At 34.2% G+C, this 17,016-nt stretch overlaps 1 protein-coding gene across 1 annotated transcript in view; it reads left to right on the top strand.

The window, feature by feature from the left end:
• Positions 1-2,782: 2,782 nt before the first annotated feature.
• LOC129217674 (aldehyde dehydrogenase, dimeric NADP-preferring-like) overlaps positions 2,783-17,016 on the top strand; it is a 65,855-nt gene continuing 51,621 nt past the window's right edge. Inside the window, exons 1-2 of the mRNA XM_054852004.1 lie at positions 2,783-2,828; positions 14,961-15,006. Of these exons, the coding sequence (XP_054707979.1) occupies positions 14,989-15,006 (18 nt within the window). The 5' untranslated portion in view covers positions 2,783-2,828; positions 14,961-14,988. The remainder of the gene's footprint in view (positions 2,829-14,960; positions 15,007-17,016) is intronic.

Below are 17,016 nucleotides of genomic sequence, written 5' to 3' on the forward strand. Positions count from 1 at the left end.
ATACATTTTATCGAATCTTTTGGATTCATGCTTTCGCGCCAACATTTATTTGAATTTACTGTGCACTCTCAGAAGTTTCTTCTCGAACTACGGGTCCCGACTTGCTCAAAGGATACATTCCTTTTACTATTTTATAACTGAGATCAAAGTAAAAAAATATTATTATTTTTATTTCAAAGTGATTTCTGTAAATGTAAGGCAACAAAACCGTTTGCTGACAGTTGCTGTTAGTTAAAGAAATTTAAAAAACAAGGAAACTAGCGGGTCGGCGGAAGTAGCTGTTACAGAAAAGCTCGATTAAATAAAGAAGCCAACTAGTTGCCAATGGTAGTTATTTTCTTATTAGTCGGTCTTGACACATAAATCGAACCAATTCGTTGTCAGTTTTTTTTTTTTTTTTTTGGGGGGGGGGGGGAGGATAATAGAGAGAAAAAAAAGCCCGGAGTCGGTATGTTTTCCAACTATACTCCGACTCCTTTACGACAAAATCAGACTCCACAGCCCTAGTAAACATTCCTCAAACTTTCTTAAGCTCGTTCCGCAACTTTAAACTATATATTATCGCTTCGTACAAAGAATTTAATTTATGCTGTTCAAAAAAGGAAACCTGTTGCACTACTAAAAACAACATACTGTTATGATGCACAAAATCTTTCTTTTATTGTTCGCCGCGAAAAAACTTGATCTTTCTCTTTCCATCTTCCTTAGTTTCAGATTAAGCAGCGCATTTAGGTGCCACTACTATATTGAATTTTACTCTCACATTCAGAACAAGAGACTTGTAGGATAAGAGAACTTCCGTCCTCAGTTGCAAATTCATCCACGAAGCCAACATTTAGTTACCAATAACAAAAATCGATACTTAGGCCACGTGCTTCGCTTTCGAAAAATCTTGTATTGCGGGCAAGGAGTACGTTTTAGCTTTGAGATACTCGTGGAAAAACTACCGTTATACCCATTTCAGGGAAGTTGTAGCGAAAGTTCTTTATATTATCATTTATTTCTATGAATAATCATTGAATTCCTTTTGTTATTTATCCACTATGAAAAGTTGATGAGAGACATTCTTTGTGGTGATATAACGAAATATACTTATTTAGGGCACTACTACCTTTTCTTTTCTTTATTTAGGCCTGGTTGTTAAACATGCGTTACTTGACGCAACTTTTATTTTCGACCGTGCATCGCCGAGCAATGCAGCTAGTATATAAATACGCTGTACTTTCCCTAAGTCAGGGGGAGGCAATTGCCCCCCCCCCCCCTGGAAATGACAGGCCGGCGACCTCTGTATAGAGTAACACTTCGGCACTTAAAGTACAAAGTAATGTATATGTACCTAGGCATAGGCGGCTGATACGGGGGAGGGGGGGGGGGGGGGCACTTTTCAGAGTTGAAAATTAATGATCGATAGAAAAATAATTTTTCATAAGGTGGATTAACAAATTTCACGAAAGTAAAAAACTAAAAATTCCAAATAAAATGAGCTTTTCTTGTCAAATTTCATAAGAATGGAACTTTAAAATAGAAGGGGAAAGTCTACGGTGGTAATCCGTCCCGATTTTTGAAGACATATTCCACATTTTTAGATTAAATCAGTAACATTAAAAACCAGTAATATAGCGACAAAAAAAAAAAAAAAAAAAACTTCAGGCTTCAGAGACCTCGCCCCCTATCTCCAATCCTTCCTTTGAACCCCCCCCCCCCCCCCGCACTTTTTTGTGCGCGAGCCGCCTATGTACCTAGGCGAATAATGACTTTAATTTACAACATTACTCCGCAGAGCGTATATTCTAACGCTTTACTTCCATGTCGCATGTTGAAATTTCTCTCACCGCTGCAAAAAAGAAAAAAGAAGGATTGAATTAAGTTGCGTATTATTTTTTTGACCAACAATTTGGTGAAGTTTCAATTATAAACGTGATAATGTTCATCTTTCAACGATCAGATCCCCCCCCCCCCTTTCCTCTTTTCTTAATATTTATTCTTTACTTCAAAGTATTGGAATTCCATGTGTCATCCTTTTCGTATAATCAAGCTCCCCTACAACAAAATCTGTAGAGCCGCTCCCCAGAGGCCAGCAGAGTATATTTGCAACGTTAACAAATCAGTGCTAGTTTTTTTCAATTTCTTGGGCCTTTTAAGGACGCCCCCCCCCCCCCGCGCTATGGGTACACAGATCCTGGCCTGTGTATAATTAATTTTATATACGGTTAACAAACACATAAAATCCGAAAAATAATTTTAACGAGTCAATTAGAATTATCATCACTTTCGTACATCCGTTATTATCTTCATGCAGTATTACAAAAAACATCTGAAATATGGGTGCAGTCATCCTCAAGGAAATTATTTCATCAGCCCGACTTACCACAGGCAGAGCCACGTGATCTTTATACCTGCCTCAAAATAAGCCTGTTACGTTATTTAATATGAGCAAATAACCATAAAAACAAAACTTCCGAAATAAAAATATCCGTTGTGGAACTGTGTAAATTTAAGAATGAGGTCTGGGGCAAGGTTTGTATTTTAGGGCAATGGCCCTTACATAACCAGGTCGCTGGTCTAGTTCTCTCTTTCGCGGTTTCTTTTCCTTTAATGATTAGCCACCGGCATTTTCAGGTTCGGCAGGTAAAACCGTAGAGTTGAGTTGAGTGAGCAAAAGAAGGTTTGTGGAAAAGTTGGTTCGCGTGCTTTTTTGAAGCGAAAGAAAAAAGTCGTCTGCTATCAGTTTTGATTATGTTATGTGACGTTGTTTTCGAAGTGATTTCCCTGTAATTTCAAGTTTCACTCATTTTTGGTTTTGGTGTTAAGGAATAGTCTCATATAAGGTAAATAATATTCTTTTTTTTTTCTATTTTTATTTTACCCCTTGACGTGCTTTTAGTGCACATGAACTACATTTGCCGCGCCAATTTTAAGCTGAAAGGAAATTGAAAGGATAATTTTCCATCAACGTTATTGTACTTTGCAATAGAATGTGGATATTTTTTAAGCATTTGATCATGTCAACTTGCTGGTGTGACCTAAGACTCTTTCGGGAAAGTGTTTTGTAAGTTTTAGATTTATAAATTGTTTTGCTTAAAGCATATTAAAATTATGAATGTTATGAGCATTTTCACGCAAATGTTGAATTTATCCCAAATGAATTGTTTTATTAGCATGTAACTCAAGCTGTTTTAACCATCATATTTAAATGATTGTGATATGTTAGCTAAGATAACATTAAATAGTTTGGAAGTAATTATAGTAATTTACATCCTAAAATAATGTAACTTTAAATTTTTAATCATCGTGTTCATTTTAAATTATATATATATATATATATATATATATATATATATATATATTTTTTTTTTTTTGTAAATATGCTCTGTTATCGTTATCATTTGTAAATGAAGTAAAATACTTTGTCAATTAAAACATTTTTTGGTTGAAACATGGATTTTACACCTTTTTTTTTTCATATTTAAACATTAGAAAGTGAAAAGATTTTTTTTAAATTATTGTAAAATTTTGTATTTAATTGCACTACTTAATTCTCAAATTACTATTGGTGTATTCGTTACACATTATTTTTTATTTATTGTTTTTGCAATTTTTATTGTTACAATAAATTTTACTTTTCAAAATTTGAGATATGAGTTTTGCATTGTGAAATTAGAAAACTGCATTTTAGTTTTAGTTGACTATCACTTTTTTTTTTCGTAAAGGAAAGCAATATTAAGATTATTTACAACTTTCAATTCAATTAAAACTTTTTAAGCATTAGAATTCCATTTAATTCATTACTGTTTATTCTTTTACGTAAATTTATGTAAAATTTCGTGTTTACTATTAATTTAATTTGAGTTTGAAAATGTTAGTGCATTAGAAAAATTCGTAAGTTTGCGAAATTTTAAATACTAGATATCAAATGAATGTACGATATATGAGTTTAACAAGGTTTTTTTTTTAATCCAATGAAGTTTTTGAATAAGAAAGAAGTTTTTATTGCAACTTGAGCTAATTAATCAATATCATTACTTTTTATGCTTATTTTGCATGTTTAAAACCCTTGAAAATACTTTTAATTGCAAAATCTTTTTAAAAGTAGTGGTTCATTGCAAAGTTTTATTAACATAAGTTAACCGTATCGTATTGTGACTAAACATGTGGTTTTGAATCCTTGAAATTCTAGATTCTTGTACTATTGTGACTGAAAACTAGTTATCTTCTTTTGTTAAAATCATGATTTGGATTTTTTGTAATTGCAATTTAATTGCAGTTTCAGGCAAATTTTTTCTTTGCGGAAAATGTGTAGCATTATTTGATAAAATTTTAAGATTAGGAATAAAAGAGCTATTTATATAGTTTTTTCAATTTTAATCATCCCTTTTTATTAGCATATATATTGAGTGCTATTTAGTTACATTTGTGATTATTTCATTTGAGATGTCTTGGAAAAATAGAGTACATGGTATTAGGGATCGAAAAAGCGCTGTTTGTAAACACGGGCGCCCATATGCAGCATTTTAAGGGGGAGGGGGGGGGGATCAGATACAGGGGCGTGGTTCAGCAGGATATTTTCCCCGTAGAAACAGATTTCAGTACAGATTAGAGTTAGTAAAATTTGACATTTGTAATAACTTGTTCATTAATGGCTGAAGAAGAAATGTTTTTACATTTTTGCAAAGAAAAAAGTACTAAACGCAAGGGAAGCTCTAATTTCTAAGGGGAAGGGGCTTGAACACCCACTTGTCCCCCATATAGGCGCCTACGTTTGTAAAGTATTTAATAATGTAAGAGTAGACATTAAAACAGAGGTTCCCAACTTGGGGGCTCCCCCAGTGGGGCGATTTGGTTCTTGAAGGAGGCAATAAACTTGTGAGGAGTGATAGGGGGCGATGATAATGAAAGACAAAATAATTCTAATTTTAAAAAAAATATCGAAATTGCAAACTAAAACGAACCAATTGTTAAGAGTTCAGACAAGGAATCACAAGTTAAAAAACAACAAATTAAAATTTAGGGGCTTCCTTTTACCATCTTTAACGTATTATCATCACATCTGTCAAACTTTAGGGAATTATTCTATCATGCATCGACAAGTTTATAAATTTTCAAACTTTGCATTTTTTTTTTTTCAGTTCCTCCAGATTTAAATTTGAAAAAAAAAAAAAAGTTTCTTTAAATATGTATTTCTGTTCTTGAAAAGAAAACGTAAAAAACTTACTACTTTTACTTGTTTTTTTTTTTTTTAAGAGTAATTGAATAAAATTGCTTTATAATAAATAAATTGCTTCAAATTAAAATTAGGCATTTGCATTTTCAATAATATCGATGTCCACCGGCGCAGACATTTGGTGTTTTCCAAGGTAGAAGTTGGGACGGGGCGATAAGCGTCAATCAACATTTAGATGGGGGCGATGACCCTAAAAAGGTTGGGTTACCACGACATCAAAAGATACATTCTATCATATCAAAAGCCAAGTTCATCGTGGAAGAAATTAAAATGCAAGATGAAGCGTTTGTCATTGCACCGAGAAATGACCAGCAAATGAAACTAATAATAAATGAAAATAAGAAAACAAAAGGAATTCACAAAAAAAAAAAAAAAAAAACATCCAGCACTAATTACCGTCATTCATAGGAATTTTGGCATCTTGAATTCAAATTATGCTTTTCACAATCAACGAATTTCGATAGGGTCCTACTTGTTGGGTACTTTAATTCTACAAATGGGCTCCTATCTCAATCATAATTGCGAAAAAGTATAATTTGAATTGAAGACTTCAAAATTCAAATGAATGCTGGGGGGAGGGGGAGGGCTTTCTGTATTGTCTAAAGTTTTGAGTTAAGTCTAGAAGAGGGTCGGGTATAAAAAAAATTGATTCGGGGGGGGGGCATAAATGCCACTGCCGAGGAGGAGGGACATTCTCGCTGAAGCCCGTGAATCAGAGGAGTTCACATATGTATACGCACTGAAATGTTGAATCAAAAGAACATCATCACCGGTCAAGTGAGAGCAATAAGCAATTTGTGATTGCTCAAAACATACGCACACACATACCCATTGCAAAATTCATTAATTTTCTACATCTATCTTACTTTCACTGCACTATATCCCAATGTACCCCGCTTATGGGGTTGAATCGTACAACACGCATGTTACCGCAAACAAAGCGCGTGATTACAGAGATCGACATAGTCGAAAAATGGTTAGTTTTCTCTGAATCTTTAGTAACCACAAAAACGTCTTCGCTAAAAAATAAATAAATATTTAAATAAAAATAAAAGACAAAAAAAAATCCTATTTATACAGAAATAGATTACTCTCTAGATTAAAATGGATTACTCTATATTGGTCTCTAATTAAATAGTTTACTCTATATTGGAATTCACAAAAGAAAGCTTTTTAAAACTTCGTTCGAAATGTTTAGTGATTGACTGTTATATTTATTTTCGTGGTACTTAGAAAGGTTCGAGTAATAGAGAAAAAAAAACTAATTTTTGCAAAAATGACAAATTAAAGAAGAATAAAATCAAAACAACGTTTTTAGTTTTTAATGTATATACATAAATGGCTACTTCTGTATGTAAGGATGTCCGGGGTTAAATTCAAAACTACTGAACCGATTTTAACCATTTTTTCAGCACAGATAGCTACATTATCAGGAAGCAACATAGGCTATAATTTATTTCTAAGAAACGTAGTTAAAAAAGTACTTTCCCCCACCGGTTTAGCAGAATATTTTCCCCATGGAAACCGATTTCAGTACAAATTAGAGTTATTAAAATTTCACATTTTTAATAACTTATTCATTAATGGCTGGAGAAGAAATGTTTTTACATTTTTGCAAAGAAAAAAGTACTAAAAGGAAGAAAGTTCTAATTTCTAAGGGGCGGTTCTTGAGCCCCCACTTGCCCCCCCCCCCCCCGTATGGGCGCGCACGCACAACAGTATTTTGAAGGGACAAGCCGTTTTAGAATCATCAGTGGTTTTCAAGAAATGCAGTGTCAAATGATATTGCATCTTTCTAGTAAAGTTTGAAGTTTTTTTTAGATTTTAACCTCCAGTTTTGAGGGAAGTTTTAAAAAAAAAAGTGTTTATGTTTTAGTCACTTTTCTAGCTATCTATTGATATACAGTATTTTTATATAATTGGCTGAAATGTAAGGTAAACAAAAGGATGCTACCTAGGAAGCTTTCACGCCATGCAAACTAGGAAGACTTGAACCAAACACTAATTTGATGTTTTGTTTAATTTGATGTTTTTTCAATGAATTTTTATTTTTGAATTGATAATATATTGTGATTTAGGCCTAAAGATTTGATTTTATGTAAGTAATAACCCTAATATTGTAAATATGAAGACTGATGTTTTAAAAAAATAAATAACTAATATATAATATTTTGGTCTAAAAAGGTGTTTTTATTTTACAATTAACTAAAATACTAATAATCTTTGAGCCCAATGAGTTGTTACTTAGCAAAATAGCTAAAATATTGCTTAGGTCTGATCTGATAAAGTTTTGAATTTGATTTCTGCTTTCCTACTGATATGGAGTAAGATTATTGTTATTTTCTTTTAATGTAACACTTCGCTTAAAGAGTGAACATTTTGAATATTAATTTCAAGTATCACTTACTAAAACAAAAGCACCATCAAACCTGCGTTTTGTTATTTCAATATCTAATAAGTCTTCCTACTGAGATATGGAGTAAGTTTAATTAAAAAAAAAAATAAATAACCCTTCATCTGAAGAGTGAGTATTTCGTATATTCACTTCAAGTATCACTAATTTAAACAAAAAACACTTGACCCGTACTTAGACTTGAGGAATATAATTTTTTTGTACCATTTCTACTCAAAGTTATGCTATTTTTTTAGCCATAATAATGTGCACAATGGCAACCTATTTTTGTATATTTTTTATTTCGTTTTGACTATTAAAAAAAAAAGATCAAGCCTTCCTATTTTCCCCACTACTTGAGAATTTGTTCATACGGTACCATAAAACACATTAACGGTTATTTTGGAAAACATGACATTATTTTGAAATTGTTTTTGCATTGGAAGTGAATTAAAACCACAATAAAGGTTTAAGATCCCAGAGCACATTTCTGCCCCCCCCCCCCCAATCTGTTTTCTTTTTCTTATTTTCCTGAAACACGTTTTTTAAAACAAAACTATGATTAGAATAAAGGATGTGTTTCTGCCCCGTTCTCTATCAAAATGTGGTCGTAAGTAAGGGAAGCTCGCTCCTCCATCTTGGCTTTTAGGTTCCTTTTTTTCAGTTTGTGTTTTGCGTTTCAAAAACTTTAATTAGTTTTACATATTTAGTTTTTACTTGCTAGTAAAATTATTCATTGATAAATAAAAAAGCATAAATATACCTTTAAAAAGATGCTTTCCTGTTTATTGGGAAGAGCTTTTATTACTGGAGGTGCGGAGACATTTAATTTCAAAGTTCGTGATTTTTGAACCAGAAAAAAAAGGCGATTTTCAGGCATTTCGCAGAGTCTCAAAAATAAAACAAGGAAGGAGGGGGAGGGGTCGTCATTTTTTTGAAACAACCCTGCAAAAACACATTCCTTCAATCATGATTATGTAAAAACTTCGTTTTGTTGAAAAAACCGATGGAGGTAGAAGTTTGCAGTTAACTACAAGATTTTGCGAATTCATATGCTACTTTGATATTCTTTTACATCAGGAATTCTCATCCACTGGTCCTCAAAAATTCTTACCTGTCTTCGTCAAAATATTTCTCTTTTTTCAAAAATTAAAAATAAAAACGAAAATTACCCTATGTTTTTGCGTTAATTCTGTAATGCCTTTTCATAATTTTTGGTGATTTTTCTCGGAGGTGCATTTACTTATGCAAAAAAGTTACAACAATTTTTAATCTTCACATTTAAAGTATATTGTAGCTTAGAATTAGTAAGTAAATAATATTAAAAATCTTAAAATCAATCTAAGTTCCACTTCTTTAATAACCAAAGAAATTACTTCTTAAATTATTGTTGTTAAAAAAATAAAAACTTACCGGATCGCGATTTTTTTTTTTTTTTTTTAATTTTTTACCGGCTCTCGAGTCAAAAAAAGTTTGCGAACGTAATAATGGGGTCTGATCTACATAATAATGGGGAAAACAACTTTTCCTTATGTATCGCCGCCAAATGATGTCACCAATCTTCTCCGGCTTAAAAGAGTAAGGACAAATCGATAATTATAAGAAATATTGCTAATAAATCCAAAATTTGTTAATTTAGCCATTTGTGATTCAAAAATGATTGCTGGGAGAAGAGAGTTTTGTATCTTCTTTTTGTCTAATACAGTAAAACAAGCGATGTTCTGTGAATCGCATTAGTGACAATACTTGTGCTCCCCTGAATGTTAAACTTTTGTTTTGATTAGAACATGTTGTATGTATATGCTAAATTTGAGAGAAATCTACTTTTATCCATAATTTTAGAAGATTGAAATGTGATAAATATTACGGATGGGAGCACCTGTGTTTACTTCATCCATTTTGTTCATCCCATTTTGTTCATCCATTTCCCAAGCAGTGGTACGCTATATGTTATGGCGGGAAACCTTTCGCTAATTCTCATTCATAATTTTAGAGTAAAATGTGGTAAATTTTACAAAAAAAAAAAAAAGTTTTCGCTGCTTTTTACCTAAAACTTATAGCTGAATAATTATGCGTTAGATGTGAAGGAGAAAAGCCGTTTGCAACTTTTCCCATGATTTAAGAAAATAAAAATGTTTTCAATAGTATGCATTAGATCGTTTTTCTTTTTTCCCGTAATTGAAAAGAAAAGCGTGCTTATGTTTACAGGAAGAAAGAAAAAAGCCTTTTACTATTTTTGTCCGTAAGAGTGGTAAAATGTGCAAGTGAGGAAACTTATGCTGCTTTGTCTAAAATGTAGAAAAGTATAAAATTAGTAAAAGAGCGCAGTTGACTTACAGTCTTTTTGTCCGTAATTGATAATAAAATCGTGCTATGTTTACAGGAGGAAAGAAAAAACCTTTTGCTATTTTTGTTGGTAAAAAAACTGTGCCAAGTGTTATGAGAGGAAACGGGTGCTATTTTGTCCATCATTTCAAAGGGTATAAAACCAGTAAAAGAGCAAAATTTGTTTTAGACTTTCTACATCTCACAGGTGTGCGTCCCACTAAGCAAAAGGATGCTCACATGGTACAGCCTATTTACGGAGCATCCTACTTATCCGAAGCTGTTTTTTCCCTCAAAATTTTCCGAACAGATCTCTGGATGACAACTGAGCATCCGACCGCCGCAGAAAGAGAGAGAGAGAGAGAGGTGAAAGACTGCTTTTACCTACTTTCATTCAAATTCCGCCTCCAGGCTGCAGCGAATACGTGAACGGGAGCAGGCCTCTCACTGACAAACGCGTGTCCGCTAACCAATCTAGAAAAAGAAAACAGCTTCCATTAATAAAGTCCAACCAGTTTGTGAAAGGTTCAATGGAGCAAATTAGACTCCGAGATTCTGCCCTAGGACCTAAGATAGGGATACAATTGTTATATACAGATAAAAATTTTATCAAGACACGAACAATAAGAGCAGAAAGAACTGAATCTACTCTCGTTAACCGCTATATGGAAATTTTGAAATAAATGGACTGATTAGAATGATGCTGATGTAAGTCAAAACGTTAGCAGTTTGAGTTAATGATAGATTTGGGCTCTTCTATATTTCCTTCATTAAGTTGCACAAAAATACTGACGGGGCCCGACTATGATTTTCGAGGACACTGGAAACAAACTTATTTAATTGTAATAGTCTTTGTAGGTACTATTTGACTTTCTTTCAGTAAACTCATCCAAGATTTCATAAAAGTTGATGTACCGATACTATTAAAACCTCTGTGCGTTTCTCAGCGTGTGTGTCTTGTGTGCGTTTGTGCATATGTCTGCATGTATGCAGCCCAATCTCCTCCAGATTGGCAATGTCTATCAGACCAATGCTGGTACAGTTGGATATAGGACATCCGGAGAAAATGATTACTGTCTAAACTGTCAGGAGCAACATCCAGTCCTGAGGATCAGGGCCGCCGAGAATCAAGGCAGGCCCCTTGTCAGTTTAGTCACCCTGTCTCCCTTTAAACTTAATGTATGCTACTCAGTTCCGGAGCCGGACCCATAGTTTCCGACTAGGCTGACATGGGGACGAGCAGGGTGCAGAGTTCCCTAGTAATAATAATAATAATAAATTACCTACATTTAAATGCTAATCCTTGTCTTGAAATTAAAAATGTACACAGTCCTGATTTTTTTTTTTTTGCAGATGTTTTACAAAACCTTCAGTTACTCGAAAATCGTAACTATGTTAGAATGACTAGCACCACTCCCATTATAACAGTGACAAATGAGGCAGTTAGAAACAAAAGGATGTAAGTAGAAAATTTCGAGAAACGTTTAAAATTCTGGTCCTGGGTAGACTTTCATTGGAAAGGTTTTCTAAATTATGCTATTTAGCAGCACCTACCAGAGCTATTAATATTACGAATATCTCTTGCACCAAAACACAGGGCCACCTACCATTTGTACTACTTACAACCCTTGGTGCGTAGCAGGCCTCCTCGTGGTGCACCCTGGATACCGCTAAATCAGCTACCAGCGTCAGAAAGCCCTGAAGCAAACTGCGAGACGTCCCACTGTATCCCAAATTCTCCTCGAGCTGCTGCTGTGGCTGTTTTCAGACTTTTAACAGGACACAATTGTCTAAATGCCTATTTGTACCGTTTTCACCTAACGGATTATGCGACCTGTACTTTATGTAACTCTGGACAAGTCATGGAAACTGTTCATCTGGATGATTGCTCCGCACTAACTAATTTTAATTGTGCTGCCGAGAGATGGTGGAGAGCCCGTGGTTTAATGACCTAATGGTCAATTGACCCGGCATTTGAGAAATAAAATACTTACAATCCTTTGCTTCTCATTGCCTCAAATGGTGTTTAATGTTGAGAAATAATAGTGCAATAGCAGGTTGAGGCGATCTACCTTCCCAGAATTTAGATCTACTAATATTACAGAAAGTTCGACTACAAAATTTTGAGAGTGAACTCTAAACTGTTATTGTTGGATTATAAGCACTACATTTGTGATTCAGGATTTTCCTGCTTTTATTAGCTATTTGTGGGAGGACGTTCAATTGTATTTTTGGAGCATTTATTTTGGAAAACTATTCTACCATTACTGAAGATTCGGCTATCAAATCGGATAAATGGTGAAGCAAACGAGCTGATTGCTTTTTTTAGACGGAACAGATTTGTTGCCCTTTACGGGATTGTGTGCGATTACTCCTGTCTTTTAAAGTGTCCTTTCTCACGGCAACCAAACACTTTGATAGTTTGAAGCCAATTTTATTTTCTCTAAAACTACAACTACTCAAGCGTGTAAAAAGGTAGTTTCTTTTTTGAGAGAAAGACGAAGGGGGAAAAAAACTAAAGATTCACGCCAAGCTTCATTAAATGAGGTCAATAGGCATTAGATGTGAGCAAATAGGCAGCTCTCCGAAAATCTCTGGAACGTAGAGAGTGTTTCGCTTGAGCGGAAGTTTTCTTTTATGAGTGGAACAATTGAAACGGAAATTGGGCTTCGTTGTGGTTCGGCTTCCGTTTTGAAGACCCTTCCGTAATTAGAGTAGATGTCTGCTGGAAAAGAAAATAGTAACGACTCATCAAACTAAGATTTAGCGTTACCTTTCTGTCAGTGGCATTTTAGTTTACATGACGCAAAAGATGTGTGTCTACTTGTCCATACCGCTGTTAGGGAACAGTGATCTGGTCCATACAATTGCACAGAGGGTTTATCAGTACTGGGTATACCTTCCAGATACTTTGGTAGAAAATTTTATTGAATTAAGGGAGGAATTATTAAGAATTATTTTAATAATTGTCGCTTTATTTCATACGAAAGAACTGTGGGAATTTTTCTGCTTATGACACAGGTGCTATTATTACCTCGTTTGGAATGTATAATTCCTTAAGATTCTGCTGAGGTGTGAGTAGGAAGCTCTGCTCTTGAACTTTGTTTCTTTTTAAACTTGCGATTCCTTGACTGTTTTCTTAACAATATTTTTCTTATACGTTTTCAATTTTGATATTCGCTTGTTTATTATTATTGTTATTTTGTTTTAGGTCTCTTAAATACTCATCGTCCTCATGTATTTATCGCCCCCTTGAGAAGCCAAACTGCCCTTTTGGAAACGAACGGGTTGGGAACCACTGTTTCGGTTTATGGTGGCGTAAAAGGAATTTGAGAAATCTAAAAAAAACGTTTGCACAAGTAGCATAGGTAGCTAACGCTCACCCCAAAGTTAATCAAAACCAATTTGTCACAACTTCGATATCTCTATATTGACAAAGCTATTGGACCTTCTGACTACTGAAGCTTGCACTTAGCAACGCACAGGAGCAAGGGTCCCTTGGGACTTTTCTCACGAAAAGTGAAAACTAAAGGACCATACGGAAGTTTTCTATTTTTTATAATTCCTGAACCACTAAACCTTTAATCGAAAATGTGATATAATACTCGCTCTTACGCATGTCAACTCATTAAATTTTATCGCACTATTCACCACTGACATACACCATATGAATGGTGAAAATGGAGTGGTTGACACGTTTTCACACACGTTTTCGTCAAGTATCCTGAAGCTGTTGATTTCGCAGAAATCTCAAGTACATTCTGGTAATTTGGAACTGACGTAACTCGTTGAGGATGATATTTCAATCCTTAAACTTGAAAAAATACTTGTTAATGACCATCTGCTTATTTATTTCGATGTCTCACCTTCAATATCAGGCCCTATATTTTCCTTCGATACCAAAAGAACGTTTATAGTACTGTTCTCGGTCTGAACCTGGAGCAGTAGTGCTCATTGCTCAACCTTTTTACTGAGGACCACTTTGTATCCTTCCGAATTCAAAGCGAGCCAAATACGATGCAAATGAAATTTTCACAACAATTAAATATTTGGGTGAAGTGAGATGAATTCAAAAGTTTTCTTCAATACATTTAATAACAACTATTAACTGATATCGATTCACTTTCACTAGCTGTTCGCGGAACACTTGAAAATTGTTCGTGGACCGTGACCCAGTAGTGGTCCGTGGACCACAGGTTGAAAATCACTGATCTTTAGCATCCCATCCGCTGCTAAATTCCTTTCTGATCCACGTGTTTAGCATAGCATAAAAAATGTTGTATTGCTTGCTAATATATATATATATATATATTCGGTGTCAAAAAGAAAGGATGTCGAAACAAGTGTTTTTACCATATTCACCATTTACAAAACTTAAAGTTCCCAGTACATATTTTGCTCATATTAACATCGATCTGGTAGAGCCATTGCCATCATCGTAAGGACATTATGCCTTATGTATATTACCTGCGCTAGTTTGTGTATATTTAGTTTAACATTCTAATTACAATAAAAGTAAACATGTCAAATCTTCAGGGGGGAATCTGCGATTAACCTTCTTTACTCAGAAGCATGAAAACAGTCAAGATCATCTCCCCCCGTAGATCACCAATTTGTGCCATCTGGAATGTGAGTTTAAAGTATGCTCACTACATTTAATATTTATTTTTGCGTGATTATGGAACGATAGTGCCACCGTCACTTTCCTATTCCTATGAGGTATTTCAATTGGGACAAGCTTACGGTGACATGCAAATGCAAAGGTGTACGAGGAAGGAGTTACAGACAACCCTGAAAATATAAAAATGTGCTTTTTACAAGACTTATAGCGATTAATTTTTATTTCGAAATGAATGCGCCTTTGAGATTCGCTTGATTTATTCATTGGCTTTTAATCTTTCCCTATTGAAAACGCTCGTTTTCCTCATTCCAACCAGCTCTTGATCTGCTTCCCTTTTAAATGAAAGCTACATTTTCCTTATGAATCTTCTCTTATAACTTCTGTTTTTATCTATATTTCAGGTTGGTTTGAGATCCGTCCCAACACGACATGAATAACTTATCAGAGGTAAGTTGTTTCTTGGATTTTTTTTTTTTTTTTTGTGTGTGTATGTGAGGAGGAGGAAATCCATATTTGCATCATGTAGATAACTGCATTTCTTTCAACATTCAGTTACGGTTTCGAAATGCTGCAGGGTAAGTTGGGCTAGATGGAAGCATACTGTATTAAAACAGTGTATTACAACTGTAAATACCTGTCAAAAGTGGCCAATCCCCATGGACATTACAGATTTTAAAATATTTTTCGAATCAAATTATATTATATTGATATATTTATATATAATTATGGCCTCACGCACAAAATTTTGAGCAAAAACACTAACATGTTCTCCAATTTTAAATACTGCGAAAACGCTATGTTTTTGTGTTAAGAGACGTCAACTCTGAAGTAATTTGATGTTCAAACTTTAAAAGGCGAGTTAAGTATTTTGGAAAGAAGAAAAATACTTCCCTTGGTGCTTGAAATGAAGCATAAATTCTCTACAATAAGCAGAATTTTTAAATTTACGTCTCTCCTAGCCAGACTATGTGGGGCTAGGTGTGCATTGTGCCGCTTCACTATAGATATGGGTGGTAGGGGGATCAAGCTGCAGCGAAATGGGATCTGATTACACTTATAATCCAAACATAAACTGAATGAAAAAATGTTCATCGAAAATCCAAAAAATCTGCTTATTGTACTGAATCTAGGCTCCATTTCAAGCACCAAAGGAGACTGTTTTGCTCTCTCTAAGAATATTTAACTGGCCTTTTGAGGTTTGAACATCAAATTTCTTCATAGTTGACATGACGTAATCCAAAATATGACGTTTTTACTGTATTTAGAATTAGAGAACGTTTTAGTGTTTTAGATTGAAATTTTGAAACCATACTTCTAACAGAGGATATTATTTTGTTCGAAAAAGAACTTATAAATGCAATGTATATGGGGATTGGTCACTTCTGGCAGGTATTATATTTCGCTCTGGGGAAAAAAATGCAAAACGAGGCACCCTAGTGAAAACCATAGGTAAAATAGGAAAGATATTTTGAGGGTTTCGCGTGTTTCCTAACTGTTGTGTAGATGTCATCATCGACAGGGCCGCAGAGAGCCAAGGCGGGCTCCTTATCAGTTATGTCACCGGGCCCCTTCCGCCCCCACCCCCCAAAAAAGAAAGAAAAGGGGAAGAAAGAAGAAAAAAGAGGGAAAATGGGACGGGGGGGGGGAGAAAAAAAATCAAAGCTGCTTATTAGAAAACAATTAACTCTAATTTAAGTGCCACAACAGTAAATACCAAAAGAGTACATTTTACTTTATCCTCACGTTTTCTCTTAATCAGAGTTTCCGCTCCCTTTTTTCTTTATTCTTTTCTTGTCTTTCTTTCTTTTTTTTTTTTTTTTCAACACCTGTTAGAACAAAGAAGTTACCACCACAGGTACATAAAATGGCGCATTGCTCTAAATGTTTGTCCAAAAGGTACAACTAGTGCTGTCCTTATTTGAGAAGGGGGCTCATGTTCACATGAGCCCCGTTTTCCCCTACATCATATATCATCCTAAATCTGCAGTCCTTAAGCAAGCACCAAACATGATCTTCATACAAAAAGAAAAAAAAAAATATTTTGAACTTTGGTAAAGTTTGTGAGATCTTCAGCTAAATGGTTCAAAAGCACTTTTTCTAATTAAAAAAAAAATATGTTTTTTTAGTTGACATTGAACAAAAAAAACTTTTAAATGAGTAAAGCCGATTCCGCGTGATTGCAAACCCTACTCCAAATATTTGGTTTGTTGTTGTAAAAATAGTAATGCAATTTTAATATCAATTGTTTTCAAAAATCACTTAAAAAGTAAAATAAATTTCTTTTTTTTTTAAATAAAAGCTTATCTTTTTGACCTATGAAAAATCCACCATTGACATCTGCTCTATAATAACGTGAGTTCCCCAAATATGTTTTCCAACTAGTACGTGCACTGTAAATTTAAGACAGCAAACCTCAAATACGCATTAGTTTTTGTACCAAATATAAATAAATAAATA

Source organism: Uloborus diversus, chromosome 2 (assembly GCF_026930045.1).
Source record: "Uloborus diversus isolate 005 chromosome 2, Udiv.v.3.1, whole genome shotgun sequence".
In the NCBI taxonomy this organism is placed as follows: Eukaryota; Metazoa; Arthropoda; class Arachnida; order Araneae; family Uloboridae; genus Uloborus; species Uloborus diversus.